The sequence below is a fragment of the Ambystoma mexicanum genome, chromosome 6p, assembly GCF_040938575.1.
Source record: "Ambystoma mexicanum isolate Mex_15411 chromosome 6p, UKY_AmexF1_1, whole genome shotgun sequence".
Taxonomy (NCBI): Eukaryota; Metazoa; Chordata; class Amphibia; order Caudata; family Ambystomatidae; genus Ambystoma; species Ambystoma mexicanum.
The window spans coordinates 942307391-942329147 of record NC_090935.1 but is presented as its reverse complement, the minus strand read 5'-3'; the positions used below and the strand labels follow the sequence as shown (position 1 = coordinate 942329147).

The 21757-nt window shown below is 45.4% G+C and overlaps 1 protein-coding gene across 2 annotated transcripts in view; it reads right to left on the bottom strand.

The window, feature by feature from the left end:
• The window catches only part of DMXL1 (Dmx like 1), a 1868248-nt gene that overhangs the window by 301480 nt on the left and 1545011 nt on the right, over positions 1-21757 (bottom strand). For both annotated transcript variants that reach the window (XM_069625559.1, XM_069625560.1), the window contains exons 35-36: positions 12568-12689; positions 12301-12442 (exon numbers count right to left, since the gene is read on the bottom strand). In XM_069625559.1, the coding sequence (XP_069481660.1) occupies positions 12301-12442; positions 12568-12689 (264 nt within the window). The remainder of the gene's footprint in view (positions 1-12300; positions 12443-12567; positions 12690-21757) is intronic.

The window sequence follows — 21757 nt, the reverse complement described above, 5'->3', positions numbered from 1 at the left end:
GACTTGAAAAACTATTTCCTAGGGAGAGGCTTGAAAACCTTCTCAGGGAGAGGAGGAGTAAGATGTGTATTACTGGGCTCTGAGGGTATTACAGGTCTTGTAACCCTATCTTTCCCTTTTTCTGGCTGGCTTGCTTTGGCGTCGACGTTGATAAAGGCGTCAATGGCGTCGACGAAATAGTGGTCGTCGACGGAGTTTGCTTCGAGGGCGTCGAGGCGCTCTAAGAAGATTTGCCCTTCGAGGTGCGTAGGGTCTCGGACGGCGTCGGTGACCTGGAACGGTCGACTCGAGCGGTCCTTTTCGCTCGACGTTCTCTATCCTTCCTTTTTCAATCACCCGGGCTCGAGGGCGGGCGAGTGTCGGAGCGATGACGCTCCCGGCCGGCTTCTGAAGAAGGCGCGGACCGAGGCTTTGCTTTTTCAAACACCTCCATCATTCTGACCCTGAATGCTTCCCACTCTTCGGAGGACGAATGTTTTGTGGGGCATTTCATCCTTTTTGGGGACTCGTCTGAGGATGAGGTGGAGGAGGACCTGTGGCGTCGTTTCTTCGAAGACAACGAGCAATGGGAATCGTTTTGGAACCTGGACCGATGCCTTTCGTGTCGAGGAGATTTCTCCTCACGGGACCTCGACTCGACTCTAGAGACTTTCCGGTCGGGTTTGCGACCTACCTGTAGTTTTCCTCTCCTTTCCTTTCTCGCAAGGCCTTACCCGTCATTACCTGACACTTCGTACAGGCCTCCATGTCGTGGCCTTCTCCGAGGCACCACAAACACTCTCGGTGCGGGTCTGTGATCGACATTTTTGAACTGCACAACTTGCACTTTTTGGAACTCGATCTCGGGGTCGTGGTCGGCATCGTTGACGAGGACATATTAGTTTATTTAGTATTCTTCACAGAACTCGAGGCACGCAGAATCTCCGAAGCAATGTATACTGCGGAAAAACGGAACTGAGGCCAACGGGTGCCGCGCGTGCTACTTATATACCCGATGACGTCACCCGCGACGGAGGCCTTCGAGGGACCATCGACAACACACGGCGCCCTCTGCCGAAAAAATTTCTGAAGAGCAGCAAAGCTGGATGGAACACATCTAAGATGCGGAAAACGTTGGAGGACACAATCCACTCGAATGGTAAAACTGACCCCTGCTCAAGAGACCTCCTGAAGTCTTCAATAGAGTAAATGTACCCCTTTTAAAGTGCTAAGCTGTAGGCCCAGCTGTGCCAAAGCAGGCGTTCAGGCTTTTCTCCCTGCACCAAGATGGAAGAACATATTACTTCTGCCCGGTAATGCTCTTTCGGACCCATGCTCCTCCCACGGATTCCTCATCTGTGATACTCATCTCCCAGTGCTGCTGCTCTTCAAAAAGTTTCTTGCCACTAGGTGGGGCAGCAGAGTTTTGGGTTAGCTCCGCTCGACAACTCCATGCACCCTGCACCAGAGAGGACCTTGGGCCAGTAAATACTGATGTGCCCTGCACCATGACCTCAGTTCCACCCTTTTACCCTAGCACTCCAACGCTGAGAGACCACAGAACCAGAAAGTGAACTAGCTATCAGCCAAGTTGGGTAGGTTAGGAGAGCATTGGTTAGGAGAGCGCTGTGGAATTAGTGGGAGGAACAACCATCAGAAATATTACTGAGAGGTAAGTAATTTGTTCTTCTAATGGATTCCTCATCTATGATAGAATCCCAAAGCAGTAAATAGATCTGCTTTTAATTCTCTCTCCCGGAACAAAGCTGAAAAGGTACACCATATGGAGGCATAAATGGACTTGGTGGCTGGCCTCTGAGCCGAGAGAAGCACATCCACAACATCATCCGACAGGGCCCACTTCTTATATCTCAGCCTCTCAGCAGCCAAGCAAGAAGGTTCAGACTGTTGAAGTTCAGGAAGTCTACCCACCCACTCTGAATGGGAGAGCAGATCCACCCTCTGAGAAAATCTCATCTAGAACCTCCTCATCCACTTGTGGGAACCAGAATTCTGTCTGCTCAAGGAAACCACAAAGTTCTCTGTCCCAGCGAGATGGGCTATCCTCAAGACCGGTCTGTCTCTGGAGCCCAGAACAACATTCGCATTGCTTCTCTACACAGAGGCAAGGACCCTACGCCACCTCACTTGTTGAGATAGTGCATGGATACTGTGTTGTCCATAAGGACCAGCACATTCCTCCCCTGTACCGAAGGGACAGGCGATCGCTCTGGTGGAGATCACAGGCAGCTCACTGGTCTAACAGGTGAGCACCCCAGCCTTTCAAGGGCACATCTGTGACTGTCAGTTGGGGCCAGGTGTCATGATCTCTGCTTCCAAAAGGTCAGGGTTTTCCCAACTCCCTTGGAAGCAGATCCATAACCCAGGTTCCGAGTGCCAACCAGTCCCAATTGGGACCTTTTGGACCCAGTCCTGGCGCCAGTGGCACCAGGCTCATAAATATGCCCAGTCCCAGCGCTGGAAGCGCCGGGCTCATAATGCTTGGGTGGACTTACCTGCAGCAGACCATGCTGCTTACTTGCCTGCCAGTTGAGCCTCTGATCCTCTTCTGTTTGGAACTACTTTTCCTGTTGGGTGGGGCAGGAGCCACTCCCTAGGTTCAGAACACTGGAACTCTTCTGGAAAGCAGGAACTCTTTTCTTACCTAGGCATGGCTGTGGAAGGAGACACCTAAGCACTACAGGAGGCTATTTAAACCACACCCGATGGATGAATCTTGCTTTGCTTTATTCTGCATCCTCTGCAGCAGAACGCTCATCGTGTCTTCTGCATCTGATCCTGGGCCTAAGAAAAAAGGCTTACCATCCTGAATCCAGTCTTCAGCAACACCTATAAAGACAAGAAAGAACAGGTTAGCATTACGGTCTTCAGTGACAGCGCTTCACTTACCTGGTCCATCGGCTGTCACCAACGCCTCGCGCTGCATTCCGGCATCTGAAAGACAAAGGCTTACCTACTCTTCGTGCGCTCCGGAGGTCTTCGCACTGCATTCCGGCATCTGAAAGACCAAAAGCTTACCAACTCTTCGCACGCTCCGGAGGCCTTCGGTGCTGCATCCCGCATCTGAAAGACAAAACAAGGTGCGTTTAAAGACATTGGGGAACTTTAATACTCACGTGCCATTACTCCTTTCCACATCTAACCCAGTGGGTATTCCAGCACCCTGCAGCCGCTCCGAACTTGTACCTGCAAAATAAAAAGACAGTTAGAGCGCATCGTGAAGCAGGCAACAAGCGCTTACTTACGTGCTTCCAGGCGCTTCTATTCATCACACGGGCTCCATCTTCAACTCACTTCAGCCCGTCATCCGCCATCGCCGGAACCCTGCAAAACAAGAGACATCATTACTAGAGACTTTGAAAGACATTAGAATTACTCGAAACTTACCGTTCGTGCAGTAAACGACGGACAGCAGTCCTCTGAAGTCAAGAGACCTGGCTCCCCTTATCCAGTGAAGAAACTGGTTACAGCACCCTGCCCCGAGGCAGATGGAGAGCACGGCGTTCACTTACCTAAGACATCTTACCCTTCGAGTCAGACATACAGTGCACAGAGGTCCAGCCCAAAGAGCCAGCCGTGTGTTACACATCACCTTTGAAGATACGGTATACGCCCAGTCAAGACCGGCGCCTCTACGGGAATCAGGTGAGCGTTACACCAGGTTTGCTAAAGTAACACCCCTTTAAACATGCTGGGTCCTGGGACACTCTCTCAGCACAAGGTCTGAAGTGTACCCTGTGGTGGCATGGAATGAGGAGTCTGACCAAATGGTGGAAAAGTGATTGCTGTAAACGTTTATTAACAACCAAATACAACTATCTATGCCTAACTAGAGGTAGTATCCCGACCTCAAACTAAAACCTGGGCCATCAGGAGGTCTGTGTAGTCCAAATCAAATGTTCACTGTCCTAGTCCAAACTCCTATTCTATCACTACCACTTAAAACACACATTCTGCTCTAATTAAACTTCTTTCAACAGCCCAGGAGAATGACTCCCTTCTCCTGGGTATGAGTCTCTCGAGGTGCAGCTTTCTCAACTTTTAGAACTGTCCCAAAGTTCACACTCCAAGAAAACAATGTTTCATAACACTCCAGGAGGCCTAGGAGAATGACTCCCCTCTCCTAGCTTGTTCCCAGTTCTTTGTAAGCCTCTTTCGAGCCAGATTAATTCGAACTTCTTAAACATTTTTTGTAGTTCCCTCCATGGGCTCCTTCCACTCTCTATTTTCTTGACTTTTTTTTAACTTGCCTCTTGGACGATAAAGAGGTTCCCTGAATCCTCCTCGACTTCCAAACACCACACTCTTGTGGAACTGGCCAGGGAATTGCCTCACAGTGTTTTCCAAAACGTTCTCCTCTTCTTCTTCTACCTGCTTCACGGTTTCCAGTCTCAAACGTTCCCGGCCCCCTCCTGGACTTATTCTTATTAGCGTTCCCTTCTCTCTGGGAATGCTTCATTGGTTTCCCCAGGGGCCGAGAGGATAGCTCAGGGGCAAAGTGTTTGCCTTGGAAGCAAGACAATGCAAGGAAACAGGTTCGAACCTAGGCTTGCACTTAGAAACCGGCTCCGGTATTAAGCGCATTCTAAAAGAACAATTATTATTGTTCTTTCGTCTTCTACTTCTCGTCGTAGGGCTGCTTGTCTGCACGCTGTGAGAAACCTCAGGGTATTCTCCCAGCTAGACCTCGGGAAACCCTTATTCAGGTGGCCAGGGAAGAGTTGGCGCTCTCAGATCACAACCCTTGGGGTGGACCAGCGAGGAAGGATCACCTTGGTGGGGGAACCTGGGGTTATGCTCGGGAGATTGCCCCAGGTGAGACACAGTATTACACCAGAGAAATGGATGCGGAAGATGAGGTCCCCAAAGCGTTAATGGGCTGCATCAACTCGACCTCCCTTCCATCCGATAGACTTCTTTTCAAGAATCCATCATCCCCTCCGCCTCTGATGAATCATTACTCACCCCGATGCATTCAGAAACCATCTTTCTCAGAAACCTCATTTTTGTGTTCCCCATCAGAATACTTTGAATCATTCTTCTTCCCGTCACGCTGATTATTTTCTGCACTCCCACGCTGTTCAGATAGAATACAACAGTTCCCACAATCCCCCTTGTTTATTTCGCGATTCCTACCAATCTCGTCCTGAGTGTCACTTCCGAAACTCCCAATCAAAAGTGACCAACAATTATAGTTTCCACCAACTCTCCAAAACCCACCCTTCCGAAATCACCTACCCCCCTAGAACGAAGATTATAATTCATTACAACATCTCTTCCCCATCACGTCCCATAGGATACTCTGACACTTCAACCCTTTTCCTTTCAAACACAAAGACTGCACACTGATAAGACTGTTTATCTGACACGTCCCAAAACAAGGGTCAGGCAAAGTCAGGCAATTAACCTGAACCACACAGACGGCCCTTTTCCTTTCCCCACAGGGATAAAAGTGGGAGCAAAAGAGCTCAAGAGTAGCAAAGCAAGCACGGCAGAGAGCACAATGCCACAGCTAAGCAGGCGCGGCAGTTCAAGAGAAAGAGAAAGGCAGCAGGAATTGAGAGGGTGGCGAGGAGAGAAGTGACCTTGCCCTTTTCATACCAGTCCCGCGGAACCTTCGGGGAAGGGAGCCCAAGACCGTGAACAATAGCACAAATGTTTTGTAGCAGCTGTCAACGGTACACGGGGCAAGCTTATGCTCTTAATCAGGACCGAGGGAACTCCAACTTATCGGAGTGCTATCTAGTCAAGCGCTCACCTCTGTATGAAAATAAGTGGTGTTTTACTAAGACTTATCTGATAAGGAAAAAGGGGTGTATATATCACAATAGTAACTGTGTTTAGAATATTTTACAACAAGAGTGCTGGAGTGTTTGAAACAGTGTTTTTAAATAAATAATTATATACTTTGATACCAAAGCTCTGGTCAGTGTTTGCTTGTATTGGTGTGTCTGAGTGCCTATTGTGTATACTTTGCATACTACCTAACTCTTCTTGAGGGAAGTCTGACTGCTCAGCCACAGCTACCAGGTAAATCTGGGTGGTACAGACTGCTACCGAGTGGGTTTACTGCTAACACCTGTAGTCCTAAATCTTTTGCAGTGTTCCCTAAGGGAACTGCACAGGTTTCTGCCTAACAGGTGGGTTGGGGAAAGGAGGTGTGTACACCAGGTTAAATGAGACACAAACCTCGTGATTCTTGCAGAGGTCTGATGCCGATTGCGGGCATGGGTGAGCAGTAGGGGCTGTTGAGGGTGCTTCTCTTAAGTGGAACGCCCTGTGGGAGGAGCTGTATGTTGCCGGTCGGCGGTGGGAAGGTCTAACTGGTGATCGGTATAAGTTGTGGCGATTGCAGAGGCAGGAGCTTGTTCAGGGATGTAGCGTGATGCAATGGCAGAGGGGAGGGGTGTGGGCGGTCATATCTGGGCGATCCGCAGCGCTTACCCAAAGGATCTTGCCTCCTGCCTTTGTGGGCATAGGAGGGAGAATGGTAGAAGTCCCCTGCCTCTGCCCATGGTGGAATAGGGCTGCTGCTGAACTGCCAGGCCCGGGAACTTGCCAGTTGCCTTTGAGTGACTCATCAACCTTTGCTCCAAAAACAGACTACTGCCATCTAACAGCTTTACCTGAACATCTGGAGTGAAACCTGCGGTTCTCATTCCGGATGACCTCCTCAAAACTGTCCCTGTTATCAGAGCGCACACAACACAATCTGCTGTATCAAGGCCCTATTGTAGAATTTGGCAAAATGCTTCTCTGCCATCCTTGACTAGTGTTTTGAAGCCCTCTCTCACCACCAGCCTGCATGCATGGTGGGCACACAAAACTACTGACCAGAGGCCAGAGAATTTTCAGTGGCAGCATGAACAAGGCTCTCAGGGGAGGCGTGCGAAGAACACCAGATCCGAGGAGGCTGGTGTGTGTTTCTTCACTATGTCCCAGTCTACAGTTGGGAATTAAGTGGCTTTTTCCCACAACTCCAATACCGGGGCCACCCCTGCCGGGTTGAAGTTCTCCCTATGTGATCCTTCATCTAGACTGTCCATAGGTTGGAATTAAACATTTGTTCTGAAGGGGCCGACAACCGTAAGGTCCCCACAATGCTTGCCATCAGGCTTTGAAACGACGCTCCCGTTTCCCTGTATATGGTGTATGCAAAATGTCCAATTCCAGAGGTGTCTAACCCGCTTGCAGATTTGGGGCAAGAGACATCAAACCACAATCTTCCCCATATAATCCCTCAGGGAAGTGCCTGACCTCCATAGAGCATAAAGGTGCCAACCCAAAGCGGATGGGCTCACACTCCTCATTAAAGATGTCCCCCATCTTGGTCAGAAACGCTCCCATGGAAGCAGAGCGTATTCTGAAGGAGCCTCGGAACCATGAAAGAAGGAACTGATACCGAGTGACTGACATCAGCAAATAGAGCGGCTCAGAGCAGTGAGAGGTCGTGGCCTATAGGACCCGCGGCCAAGCCCAAAGGCGTACGGTGTTGATCCCTTGCAGATTTCCTGCTGGCTCGTTCAAGCGTGGTGGATCCTGATGGCGCTGGGACGCAGAAAACATTGGGGCTGGGGCCCTGGTAAAGATGTCAAGTAACTTAAGACGAAAGGTCTCCCATTCCTCTGGCATGGAGGACTGGGTTAGGAACAGTACTTGTGGTGCTGTATCTTCAGAGGAATCCTTGGAACAGTGACTTGTCTTTCTAGAAAAACAACTATGCCTAGAGGAACTACTGGGTGAGAGAGACCTCTTGCGGGGATGCTTCTTTTTATCTTTCCAGATAGGGGAACATTCTTTCAGTACATTGCTCTGCGCCCGTTGACCCCAAACGGTACCGCTTGTTGCCTTATGGATAAAGCTAAATATTAGTATATTGTATTTCATTTGGATTTACAGAGCGCTTTCTGCCAAAGCGTGAAATATCTTTGCAGCTTGCTGCCAAAGCACCTTAGGGTGCATCGTCTGACACAACCCACAGTTCTGTAGATGATGTTCCTCCCCAAGACAGACAAATCCTCTGGGGGTCATAAATGGACAACTAGCATCCACAGTCGGCACAAGGCTCGAAACTGGAGGCCTTCAAGGGATTCGGCATTACATGAATCCAACCAAACTTCTAACAAAGCAATGTTTCGTAAGCGAGCGGAGTGCACAGAAAAAGGAATAGAGGTCAGGGTGCCATAATATATACTCTCCAAAACGTCATGTTCGGCGTGGGATGCAGAACGGACACAGAGTGAGCTGTTCCGTCTGGTGGTGGAAAAGTTTCCAAAGAGCAGCTGCGCCGATAAGCAGACATCACAAAGGAGAAATGTGTGGGAGGAAGGAATTCATTAGAAAGAGTATGTGGAAGGCGAGAAAGGTGGTTGGTACCTGTGGAGTCACAACATTGACAATTCTTTACAAGCTGATTAAGGGGGCGTAGACGGATAGGAAACCCCTTAGAAAAACCGTGGGGCGAGTCTGATACAGAAGGCTATGGCCTAAAGGGCCTCATGACTGTCAGCTTTATAGATAGTAGGGGTTACCTATCGCTAGTTTCTATTATTGGGTTTATGGATGACTGAGCTAGTGAGGTGGGAGCCGACGAGAGCGATGCCAACTGGTGCACCACCACCCCCGATGCACTACATTGATAAAGTTTGACACTTTTATTGTTAAAAAAATAAAAACCCTTGAATCATACCTTGGAGTCTGGGAGTTTGAACGGCCATCTGTGACACAAGAGACCCTGAATACATACTTTAATTATTCAATACATTTTGTGATGGGTGAAATATATCCACTAGAAGGTCATCGTCTACTATATACTCCTGCATCATTTTGCATAACGTGTGATTTGTATGGCATTTGAGCAAATGTTGGAGAATAAGATATGGAGACTACTCCTGATCTAGAAGAGTCTACTCTATCATGGAAATACTGCCAAACATGGAATGAGGCCTCAAGTGACCTAATCTACATCCATTCTTATTCAGGGTGTGAGTGCCTTGATGTTGTTATACAAGGTGGTGTCCTTGTGGACCAGAGGTCAGGGACCGGTTTGCAGCCCAGAATATATTGTGCAAAGAGACTTGCTGTTCTTGTGATATCTCCATAGAGTAGGGCCATTTGGTTTATGCTGCCTACAAAATGTGGCCTTTCTTGGAGTTTTGGTTGCTTGGCTTTCCGATGACAGTTGATATCTGCCCAGTCTTTCACAGGTGAATTTATAGGATGCAGTCACTGTTGCTGCATCCCCAAGCCAAAAATGGTATTCCGAGCAAAACCACACGTACTGGATAGTATTGGTGTTTGCGTGATTTAGCCCCTGGTTCCATGGTACAAGTTTAGCTGGTGGACACGCCATCTTTGGGATCAGGCAGCCCTGTAATTGGCAGCCAGCCGATTCTGGCTCTCAACACTTCACTGTCCCTTCCCTCTAAGTATGCCTGTGCCCCCCTGTACTATTTGCCAGGGACTCCTTCTATGCAGGCCATCACTTTAGTACCCATATACCATGCTCACTCGGCATTCCTTCTCTCCAAGTGTCCAATTTCCTTTGCGGCCCATTCCCTGGTAACAAACCCCAACACTCAAGTCTTCTCTCTTAACATGGCCTGAGGTGCGGGGAAACACAGTTACTATGTCTAAATCAAAGAATCTGCAAATATTGAGGAGATTGTGGGTGGGGTAAGATATTCGGCTGTGTGCAGGTGGGAGGACCTGAGGATTCTCCATGTACTTCTTCCTGGGTTGGTTTATTCATATACAGGAATTCCCTTAACTGTCAGTTCTCATTACAAACATTCATGCCTATGCCTACCTCTCTTTTTTTAAATGTAATATGAAGGCATCATGAAGTAGACACAGACAACCAAATTGAACTTTTCTCTTTATACTTTTATTAAATCAAAAAGAGGATTGGAATGGTTATATTAAGGTGGGATGTCCCTACCTAAATGAAACTAAGGATAGTCTATGTCAGGATGTCCAAGGAAAATGTCTGTGTCAAAAACTATACTTGCTCTCACATCTACTTGTATACAGTGTGTAGGAACGTGAGCTCCAAAATAATAAGTGTTCAAATAACAGTTCCAAGCGTCTTCGAGCTCTGGGTTGGAAAGGTTCTCCCTTCCCCTCGATTCAAGATAGTTCAACAATTTGACAACGTTCAAACCCTCAGTTACAGTTTACACTGTTTCCTTCTGATTCACCCACAAGCTCTGTTGCAGGTATTTCAATTGGCTTTCCATTGAAGGGTGTTCTCAGTCTAGGTGCTGTTGTTGGACCACACAATCCACCCATTACAGGTCATGCAACCAATACACCTAACAGCGTTCTCCTTCATATGCACATTGCCACTGATTCAGCTTTTCAGTAGGATGAGGTTCAGGCTCATTTCACATCCTCTTGATGCTTTACCTTTTCTTGTTCGCCAATATGCAAAGGGTACACTTTCCCATTTTGTTGTGGATTTTGCCAATACTCGTTTCTCTTGACACATACACTTCTGTAATATAGTCCATAGGGGTCTGGCCCATGCTTATTCTTTCAAAGTTCACAGTTTCTCTTGAAACACACAATTCTGTGATATACTTCAAATTGCTCTGTCCAATGCTTGTTCTCTCTAAGTTCACAGTTCCTGGATATTCATAAGTTTCCACACAAAACTGTTTTCATTCAAATCAGTATTCAAACTGCTTACTTTCATTCAGATCATTATTCAAAAAGTGCTTGGTTATTGTGACATGTCTTGAATCTTTATTTTGCTTCAGCTATCCACTTTTTTATTTCTTTACACAGGCTGCCTCCAATATGCCCTGCTGTCCCTTTCCCATTTCAAGGGACTCGCCCGTCTCCTCTGGCACCGTTGGTTTCTCATGCAGTGAACAGTAGCACCCGCTACAGTGAAGTCTGCTTTTCTTTTGCTTCCTTCGGCTCCCTCTGACCACGGTCGCCACTTCTCCCAGCATCTCGGATCAGAGCTCTGGTAGCCTCGCCCGGCTTGCCTGCACCTGCGAATGCCCCAGAGCTTCTCTGTTCTCAGCATCCCCACAGCCTGCTGCATTCTTGCTGCGGCTCTCATCTGCAAGCCTCCTTGCTCCACCACACTGCCACTTGCTCTTCCCTCTGCACAGCTTCCCAAGGAGACTTGCTCTGTTTGCGTCCACAGCCATATCCAACACGTCCTTCTCCTTCTTCCTGTATTGCAGGTATTTAAAAATCTCACCAAGATGAATGGTTCTCCGACTACTAGACCGCACATTGTTGGTTCTAAAGTCTTTTGTCTCTTGTTGTAGCTTTTTCCGCGCCCCATTACTAAAGTGGTGTGTGTATGAATGAAGGTCAATGGGAAAATAGGGATCTGACCTACAATAGCCCACAAAGGTCTGGAGGATTGAGGGGACATTTAGAGAGGAAAAAGGGGTATACAATGTCTCATTTAAGGGTACCTCAACTCCTCCCTCCACGTCTCCTCCACCTAGCTGATCCTCCCTTGCATATCCACACCAAGGTCAGGATCCAAAAAGGATGGCCTTTCCCAGGTCACCTGGGCAGAGGATAACTTAGGGAAAGAAGTAAGGACACCTTCAGATTCCTCACAGTAAGAAGAGAGTAAGTTACCACTGGATAAAAGGATATGCAAAGTAAATAATCTACAAGATTCCCTTTGTAAAACACAGCCTGCTACTTGAGCCATAAGACTCATTCCCACTTCGAGGTGCACAGGAGACACCCAGTGGATCAACATGTCACTCGGCAACCACCCACTTGGTTGGCACATATCCACCCATTATTTCATCTGTACTCCCTGAAAGATCACATCCACCCAACCCAGTCAGCAACACCAGACAGCCCTAATTACTAAAAGCGTAGAACAGCAAATCTTGCACTTTAAAATAAAAAAAATACTAATGTAACGGGGAGCCAGAAATATCATTTGACAAAAAGTTACATCTCGTGAAGAAATAGGAGAGGGAAAATATTTATGTATGGTACAGACACCTTACATGTTAGATGAAGTAAAAGAACGGATGACAAGATGTTTAGATCATTGATAATGTGACATAGGGGTATGGAGCCATGGAAATTATTATTATAACACCACCTCCAAAAGATACTTTGAAAAAGTGAGACCATATGGTAAAGTGCATTAAAATATATGTATGCATAAATTGGTAGTGCAGCACCGAATCGCAAGTTAACAATTCAATGCCTTAGTTCTAGAAGTTACACAAGTGATTACTGGCTCAAGCAAACACATAAAAACATGAGAAAAGTAAACAGACAGAAAGACCCGCAGATATAGCTTACCACAGATGCACCTCTGCCTGTCTGAATAGCTCCAAGCCATGGCATGTTGATAGGCGTGCCAGGATTACTGTGAGTATAAGGTGTGCTAGCTTGAACTGATGGCAGATCATCACGAGTATGTATAACCAAGAAATCATCAGGCCTAAGGATGAACAGTCATAATTAGTGTGAGAGAAAACATTTAAAAGACATGTCACACTGTGACATTCAGTTGTAAATCTATTCAAATTTGTGTAATGCAGTGCAGAAAGAAAAGGAGAAATTTACCCTTTTGTCTCCATCTCCATTTCATCATCTACCCATGTATAGATGTGTGTAGCAAGGATACCAGACACATCAAGTTCCTGAATGTCATGGCTGGAAGCTATAGCAATGCAGTTGCGATTTGCCTAACACCAACAGATAGAAAAGGAAGAAAAGACAGGTTTTTAGAGCTCAACTTTTAAAACTCAAACTGAATAAAAACAGACTTAAAAAAAATGTATAAATGTAACCTGTTCAAAATGCATGTTAGACTGAAGGGAAAATGTATCTAGCAGATGCACTACAGGGTGCAATTCTAATGTAACGGGACTGTCATGTAATAGATGGAGAGGAGACCTTTCCACAGTCATCAAGAATTACCACAGTGCTGAATATCACAGCTGAATATACAGCTGAACATCTGCACATTTCTTGTAACTAAATCTGGCAAAAGAACACTTGATTTACCTTCAGTAATGTTCTGATTGATTAGTCCTTCCTCCCACAGATTCATCACCAGGATTGAGTCAGGCATTCACCTACCTCAGAAGATCCATATTCCAGTAGTTTAACCTACACCCTACCCATAGAAAATGTAAACAAGGTTTCATCAACTGGATCCCAAGAAAAATCACAGTTATTATGTATTTCGGAAGAGGGACACCAAGAAAGACGACACGCTCTATCAGCTTTGGTATTGCTAGGGCTTCCAGACTGTTACCAAACAGACCTTTTGAGGTGGATTGTCCTCTGAATTTCTATAAAGTGGCCAATGAGGCCTGTGGGTCTAGGGCTCATTCTACCAGAAACCTTGCCACTACCTCTGCTTTGCAGAAGGATATCCCAGTTGTGGACATCTATTAAGCATCTCATTTGGGCTCCTGTGCACATTCGATTATTTTGACTGGATTCCTCTTCAGACTATGACAACCATTCTGGTTTAGCATTTCCTAGTGTAGGTGATGTGAAGAATTAATTAATCAGAAAACAAGTCCATGGATCAGTCCTTCCTCCCAAAAATTCCTAATCACACTTCAAATACCCTGATATGGAATGCTTTTAAACTCTTCGGTTCTGTGGTTAATCAACAGGTGAGTGTATGGAAAACTGTTCAGAACTGAAGTCATGGCTGATAGGACTCACATCCGGAGTCATGGGTACCAATGAAGAAAGGAGGAGCCTAAGTAGAGCCTTAGTGTAATTCCTAATGATAGAACAAGTTGCCAAAGCCAGACTGATGCCTGCAGCATCTTTCTAAGATTAGGAATCTGTGAGAGGAGGAATCCCTTTAGGAACTATTTCTCCAGATCAACCCCTCACACAAGCCGTAGATTAAGGTGTGCAATCAATTCCTCTAGATGATTTTAGCTGCCACAGTTCTATCTCTTTAGTTTGGACCCTCCTTTAATTTCAAAGCCCACGTTGACAATAGCTCTAAATTGTGCATACTCAAAACTCCTCCTTCTTAAGAAAATTAAATGGTAATTAACTGACATTTGTATGAATGATCAAAATGTATTGTTAGACCCAAGTACTTCTTGCTTGTCTGTCCATTTGGATCCCAGTCCATTGGTAATTTCTTGATCCTTCTTCTACAATCAATACTGTAATATTGTGATCAAAGAAATACACCTATTTTACCGCTATGTTTATCACCTTGTACTACGTGTCCGTCCATGGCTGTATTTCCATCAAAATATATTCAACACGCTTCCTAACTATTGAAAATATCACCTGTGGCTCAATTCCCACTTGCAGCAGAGATTCAATACTAATGGCTATTCCATCCTACAAGAAGCAAAACACAGGTTCTCAAGAAATGTCAGGAGCATTGTTAACTGTGCCATTACCATTAGGTCACAACCGGTTCTACCAGTACTTTTAGAGAGCTCCATGCCTTGCTTAGCATTGCTACTTTTCTCCCCTGTCGTGTAAGCAAACAATCTCCTTTGGGTTTAGGTTTGAGTTATATAAATGTCTAATTTAATTAAATAAAATGCAGTCATGACAACATGGAAATTATACCAGATGAACAAATTACTTACAAGTCATGTTCTTTCTGATGAGTAGATTTTACTCCCACAGAATGTTCACCTATTGAAATAACTCCACAATGAGCCTCGAACCGGCAAACTTTAAATAGCCATTAGGGCCACTGGTGCTGCCCCAGACTATCTCACAACATCAACGGGCCAATGCCACTGGATGTGTCTTAGCTATGTAACGGTACAGATCTATATAATCTATATTAAAGAACAACCTTTGTGAATGGGACGTTTTGGTTAAGTTGCTGTATCAAAAACCTATCCAATATGAGTGAAAAAACGTTGCTACAGGGATGTTATGGTTGCAGTGCAAGAAAACAAACACCCCAAAATTCACCAGTTATAGTTCCTATAACTCGCTCACTGTGCTACACTGTTCATGATGCTACCCATTACAGCGCAGATGCCATCATCGATGGGAATGCAATCTGCAACAAACCTTTTAGGTCAATATTAATTTGACAATCAAACGAGCAAGGACTGTATGTACATTTGGACTGTATGTAGCTATTCCAAAAGGACACGTGTGTAGTGTGCTATCTGGACAAATTGGTTACCAACACAGAACACATTTATCATAGACTTCTATCAAAGCACAACTACCAGTCTCCAAATGCTGTTCAATGAAGCTTGATTCTTCATAACATCTCTTAGCACACATACAGAATATTTCAGTAGCACGAGAGACATGCCCTAGACAGTAAATAGAGTAACTAAAATTCAATTTTGACAAATAACATTAAATCACTTCACTTAGATAATAATGACATGGTTGTCAAATACTCACGTGACAGTATCAGTACATTTTCAATGTTTATTAAAATAAAACATACAAATAAAGCAATTGGGGCTCCGATTCTAGGGGTGGTACCTGTATATGCTTGTACCCAACCTGTAAAACATGTAAGGGGCTCCCACCTCCCTAATCCAGGCTCCATACAGTCAAAATACTTGCTGTTGTAATGGTTCACTATTGACTGGGTTTTCCCTACTTTCTAGGCTTGCCCTGCTATGTGGAGGCCAAAAGTCAGTACCCTTATCTATCTCCCTCCGGCATTTTCTAAGTGACCAAAACAGGGATCTGCTCAAATTGATTTTCAGAATCAACCCTGGCCACCCTACCCTGATGAACAGGAAAAGCCATGACTCTCTAGCCAAACTATCATGGTAGTGTGACTGAGCAGTAAGGCTTGGTGTGGGGTGGTGAAGGGTTCAGATAAGAACCCACAGAGCACTCTTTTTTTAAAAAAATGTGTTTTTATTAGAGATTGTTGCATAAAAGATAACAGCATTACACAGAAAATTAACTGACATATGTATTTGTATCGTCGGAAAGGACATTCTTTGATAATCCAATCACACATTTTCAACATTAACCTTACGAACTTTCGGCACAAAATTAACCCCACTGTGACGTAGCAGTATTTTCCAACAATTCATTTATCTCTTGCATATAATTTATATTGACACGAGATCGAGACTTTGGGTGCTGCTCGACATATCCTGTCCCAGTGTTCTGGGTCGATGTCGTTCCCTATGTCTTTTTCCCATCGCTGCCTGAGGGGTTCCGTGGAGCCCTCACCTGCTTCTATTAGTACCTTATATAGGGCTGCAATTAAACCTTTCGATTCTGTTCTGGAATCCAATATGGTTTCAAACGGAGTGAGTTCCCTTCTTAGTTTGTCCTTCCACTCGGGTTTCGTCAAGACACCCTTAATCTGTAGGAAGTGGAACACGGACAGTGTACCCACTCCCAGTGCTTCCTCCAGCTCAGGAAGCAAGATGAATGAATCTTCCTTAAGGAGTTGCCCCACCCTCTCTAGACCTGCTTCGTACCAGGACTGGAATCTCTCCACATTGGGAATCTGGTCATTGATGCCGGGGACCACAGGTGGCTCAGTGGTGACGGCCACGTGGTGATCTTTGCCTTCCCGCCATATATCCCATATGGTTTTGAACATCGGGTGCGCTTTAGTTCTCTGCAACACCCTCCTCCTAGGGGACCATAGCCACTCAAACTGTTGCCGGGGACAAGTAGTGGTTATCCATGGCAATCCATTGGGGCAATTTTTGGTTGCGGAGATGGGGGATGAGCACCCGCAGTTGGGCCGCCTCATAATATTTTTGAATGTCAGGGAGGCCTACCCCGCCTTTGTCTTTAGGCAGTATCAGGTTAGAGTATGCGATCCTAGCCCTCTTCCCCTGCCATAGAAATCTCATAATTGCCTTCTTGACCTCCATGAAAAAGTGTTGCGGCATCTGGATAGGGAGCATTTGAAAAGGGTATAGAAATCTTGGAAGGCAGGTCATTTTTATTGCGTTAAGGCGTCCTAGCCAGGATATGGTCAGTTTGTTCCACCGGGCAAAGCCCGCGTGGAACTTTGAGAAGTGCCGGGAAGTTAGCATTGTAAAGCTCACGCAATGATCTTGTGACATATATCCCTAGATACTTTAGTTTATGCTGTTCTATCGTGAGGCCTAAGGGCTGATATTTATCATTGTTCGTTTCTACTGACCCCTGGGGAGGGAAAAGTATGGATTTGGCTTTATTAACTTTAAACCCCGATATGCGGCCGTATTCATCTAGGAGGTTGAGTGCTCTGGGGATGGATGCGTTGGGGTTAGTCACGTGGAGGAGTAAGTCATCGGCGTACAGCGCCACCTTATATTCCACTTGCCCCAGCCGCATGCCCTCTACTTGGGTGTCCTCGCTCAACTTTTGGGCCAGGGGTTCAACCGATAAGGCGAAAAGAATGGCCGAGAGTGGGCATCCCTGCCGGGTACCGCGTTTGAGCTCGAACCACTTCGAGTACCCTCCGTTAACGGCTACTGATGCTTTAGGTGAGGTATAGACTGCCTGTATACCCCTTCTGAGTTTTGGTCCTATCCCCACTGTGCGGAGGACTGCGGCTAGGAAGCCGCATTCTACTCTATCAAAGGCTTTTTCAGCGTCTATGGAGAGTAATGCGGGGTCGTCGCACCTAGTTTGGGAGGCAGAAATTAAATGGAGCGTCTTCCTCATAGTATCTGCTCCTTGTCGCCCAATTATAAATCCGACCTGGTCGGGGTGGATAAGGTAGGTCATATGGGTCTCCAATTTGGCGGCAAGTACCCTCGTGTAAATTTTGGCGTCCAAATTAAGTAAGGATATGCGGCGATACGATCCACATTTCTTGGGATCTCTGCCTTAATTGGGGATGACCGTTATAAGTGCAACGACGAAAGAGTCTGGGGCAACCCCCGATTCAAGAATTTCATTGAACAACTCGGCTAGGAATGGAGTAAGGAGGGTGCTGAAGGTTTTATAGAAGCTGGCTGTGTATCCGTCTTCGCCAGGGGATTTGCCTAGCGTTAGTCTATTGATCGCTCCTTGTATTTCTTCCTCTGTTATGAGGGATTCGAGGAGGGCCGAGTCCGTGGGTGCAACCATGGGGAGACCGATGTCGGCCAGGTAATTGTCTATCTCACTGGAGTTAGGATCATTTTCGTAGGTGTAAAGGGATTCATAAAAGTCAGCAAATAATTCAGGAATAGAGGGTTTGGGTTGCTCCTGAGTAGGGTCAGCGTGTGTTATCTCTGTTACCCTACGTTCTGCCCGTTGAAGCCTAAGTCTAGCTGCCAGTAGTGCGTCGGCTTTATGTCCTTTTTCATAAAATTTTTGTTTCAGTAGATGGAGCCTGCGCACTATCTGGTCATGCTCTAAGTGACTGAGTTCTTCCCGTTTTATTTTGGCCTCCTCACAGAGCACTCTTAATTAAATTACTGTTTTTATAATTTCAACCTAACTGGAATTATTAAGTCTTGAACAACCTTATATACATGAAAATTAAAGGCGAGTAAAAATACCAAACATACACTATCAAATTATGTACATCTACCTTGCTAAAGAGCACCACATCTTTTCAAACAGTTGGATCAGATAATAGAACAATGTAATGTAATAAAGCAAGAGAACAAAACAAAGGTAAGAAATGAACCAGCACAATTGCAATGCTGTATAAAAATAATGCCCTATACTTAAAAAGTCCTTCCCTAATAAAGGAGATGGGCCTCGTGCCCGTAAAGTCATAAACCCCAAAGCTAGTCCTTTGTAGAGTGCTAGGAAGCTTTTAAGATGGCATAACAAGGGTTGGCAAAGCCAACATTTTTTTTTCTTTTTTTTTCTTTAATTCTATTGGTTTAAAACACAAACCTTTAAAATGTTACACGAATGACAAATAAACAAATCCCCAATCCACATCACACACGTTCTTTACCACACCACCCCATCTTCTTAGGCCGATTCATTTAAACGATCCTGGTCATCCTATTTACGCCTCAGTCTCACTTCCTATTTTTCTTGCCAGGCCTTTAGCTTTTCTTCAATACATGCTAAAAAAGATGTCGAGGGCAATATTAGCTTCGTATTGGTGCCATTCCACATTCGCCCCCACCAGTCGTCCGCCTCCAGTGCCGGATGGTCTTCATTCCAGCGTGCCAAGTGGACAGTTCGCTCATCCCTCAATTTTGGGCAAAACAAAACCAGATGTTTAAGCGATTCCGATCCGCTCTTACAGAATCTGCACCAGAGATTTATGTCTGCATTACACGCACAATGACTGGACTGATCCTTGGTTTGTAGAGCGTTTAAACGAAACAACAGAAACAGTCTCCAGGATTCGGAAATCGCTGCTGGTAATTTTGTAGCACATTAAATCCTCTAGACTCAACCGGGGAATTTCGCATAGCTCTGGCGGCAGATCTTTCATTACATGTTACTTCCCAATCTGTTCGCCAAATCTTGGTTTTTGCAGCTAAGGGGTTTGTTTGGAGTGTTTCCACACTGATATCATATTCCAGCAGTAGATCTTTACAACGTTTTACCCACAAGGAAGCAATATCACTTCCATCGGATGGTACATTGTGTGATACACGAAATTGCAGAATTCCCTCTTCAGGTCTCGTTTTTTGATATAGTGCCAGTAAATTCCAACTAATCCGTGCGTGCAAAGAGATCAAAGCCAGTTCATATCTTATACACGCAGTTGGAATACCTGGAGGAAGACTTAAGGCTTTGGTCCACAACACATGTTCTAACGAAGACCAATGGTTAGATGAACATCCCAAAGCATTATCTGCAACGAATGTTAGTATTGGTGCAACTTTCAGTTCGTAAACATTTCTCAAAGGTTGCAAGGAGAATTTACCAAACTTTTTATGAAGAATTAGTGCCTGGTTTGCAAGTTGACCGCATTTCCCTTTTGAATCATGCACCCAGGGAGCGTCGCAAATGCTGGCATTTAATGTCATACCCAGATACTTTACACTATTTGTAATCGAAGCGTCTCGGGACCCAACCTCCATGCGAACTCCAGACCTTTTGCCTTTTGTTTATTCCTCATGTTGTGCATCACCAGAATTTCGCTCTTAGCTACGTTGATTTTCAGGTTGTTCATAGCCACATACTCCTGGACTGCTTCCAATTTTCTTTGTAACCCAATCGGGGTTCCGTCTAAAATAACTAAGTCATCAGCGTATAGAATCCAACTTATCTTGGAAAGGTGGAGCTTAGGTGGAAAAGACTGCACCGCGTTTATCGACTCGCCGATGTGTGAGATAAATAAACTGAATATTGCTGCAGCCAACGGGCATCCCTGTTTCACCCCCTTATGTGTCAGAATCTGCGACGACAGGGTACCCGTTTGATCCAGGCGGATAGAAATTGACGTATCTGTATGTAGCTCTTTGATAGCCTCCAGCAACTCAACAGGGCAGCCCCACAATCTTAACTTATGCCATAGCAACTCTCTATCAACCATGTCAAAAGCGCAAGAGAAGTCCACAAAGGCAAGATAAACTGCAGTGTTCATTCGTAGCGCTTCCATCTTTAGCAGGTTTAAAATAAGTAGGTTCAAGGAACAGCCCACATATTTTACAAAACCTGCTTGTCTTTCGTCGATTCTGTTTGCAGAATGGGCCCAGGTAATTCGTTTTTTTTGTAGGACTGAAGCATAGATCTTGCCTAAGACGTCTAGCAGGGCTATTGGCCGGTAGTTTTTGGGAGATGTTCTGTCACCTTTCTTAAAAATTGGGACAATTATCCCCGTTTTCCAAGACGCTGGTGTTTGCTGCTGCAAATTTATTTTCTCAAACAAGTCAAGGCACAAGTCTGCTCAGAGATCTGGCAGTTGCTTAATTGTGAAATTCGTTAACCCGTCGAGTTCAGGAGCCCTAGAGTTTTTTGCTTTCACAATAATTTCACGAATTTCCTCTTTTGAGAAGTGCAACTCCCATGATGAAGACTTCGCCACCTTTAAGGGTTCATTGGTCGAGTTTTTGTTATATAGGGTCGTAAAGTGTTTAACCCACTCTACCTCGGAGACCAAGCATCTTTGTAGAGCTTCTTGTGATGTTTCCAATCTGTTAATTAGGCGCCAAAACTCACCGCTGTTCTTGTTCGAGAAGGTTTTCATCATAGCCTCAGCATCATTTTGGTGAAGTTGGTATTTATGACTTTTTAACCAGTTCTTATAGCCTTGCTTAGTAGCTCTATTTTTCGGCTTCCATTCCATCACCGGGCCTTGGTTATTTCGTCATATCTCGGCACGCATCAAATGCTTACGTTGCATCACTGATAGATCAAAGTGGCGAGTCTTCTGGAACGACAATTGTTTCAGACCAATGTTTTTGGCCTTAAATTGTTGCAGTAATGAGGCGTATTCTAACTCCTCCGGCAGGCCCTTAAATTGATTATAGAGCGTTAACACCTCATGTTCCTGCAGTCTTAATCTTAGGCGATTTGATTGAGCCAACACCTTGGGTACCCACTTGCAAGCTTGGTCAGTGTCAGCGACTTGAAGTTTTAACTGCAACATATCGTGGTCACTGTTTTTCATGGGTACAATTTTGAAAGAGGTTATCCTGGCATGCAGGTCATTAGTTGTAAAAATGTAGTCAATAGTTGACGCTTGACATTCTCGGTGCCACGTTGCTCTCGCCGGGATATCGCCTTGCGTGTTTCCATTCAACATTGTAAAACCTCTTGCATTTAGCTCTTCCAACCAATCTTTCGCAAGTTGGGCTTTCTCCGGGTTAACAGACTTGGTGAAATCAATATTTAAATCGCCACAAACAATGATTCCACCTCTTTTATTCAAGCCCAGCAAGTTGTCGATGATCGTCGTTAGTTG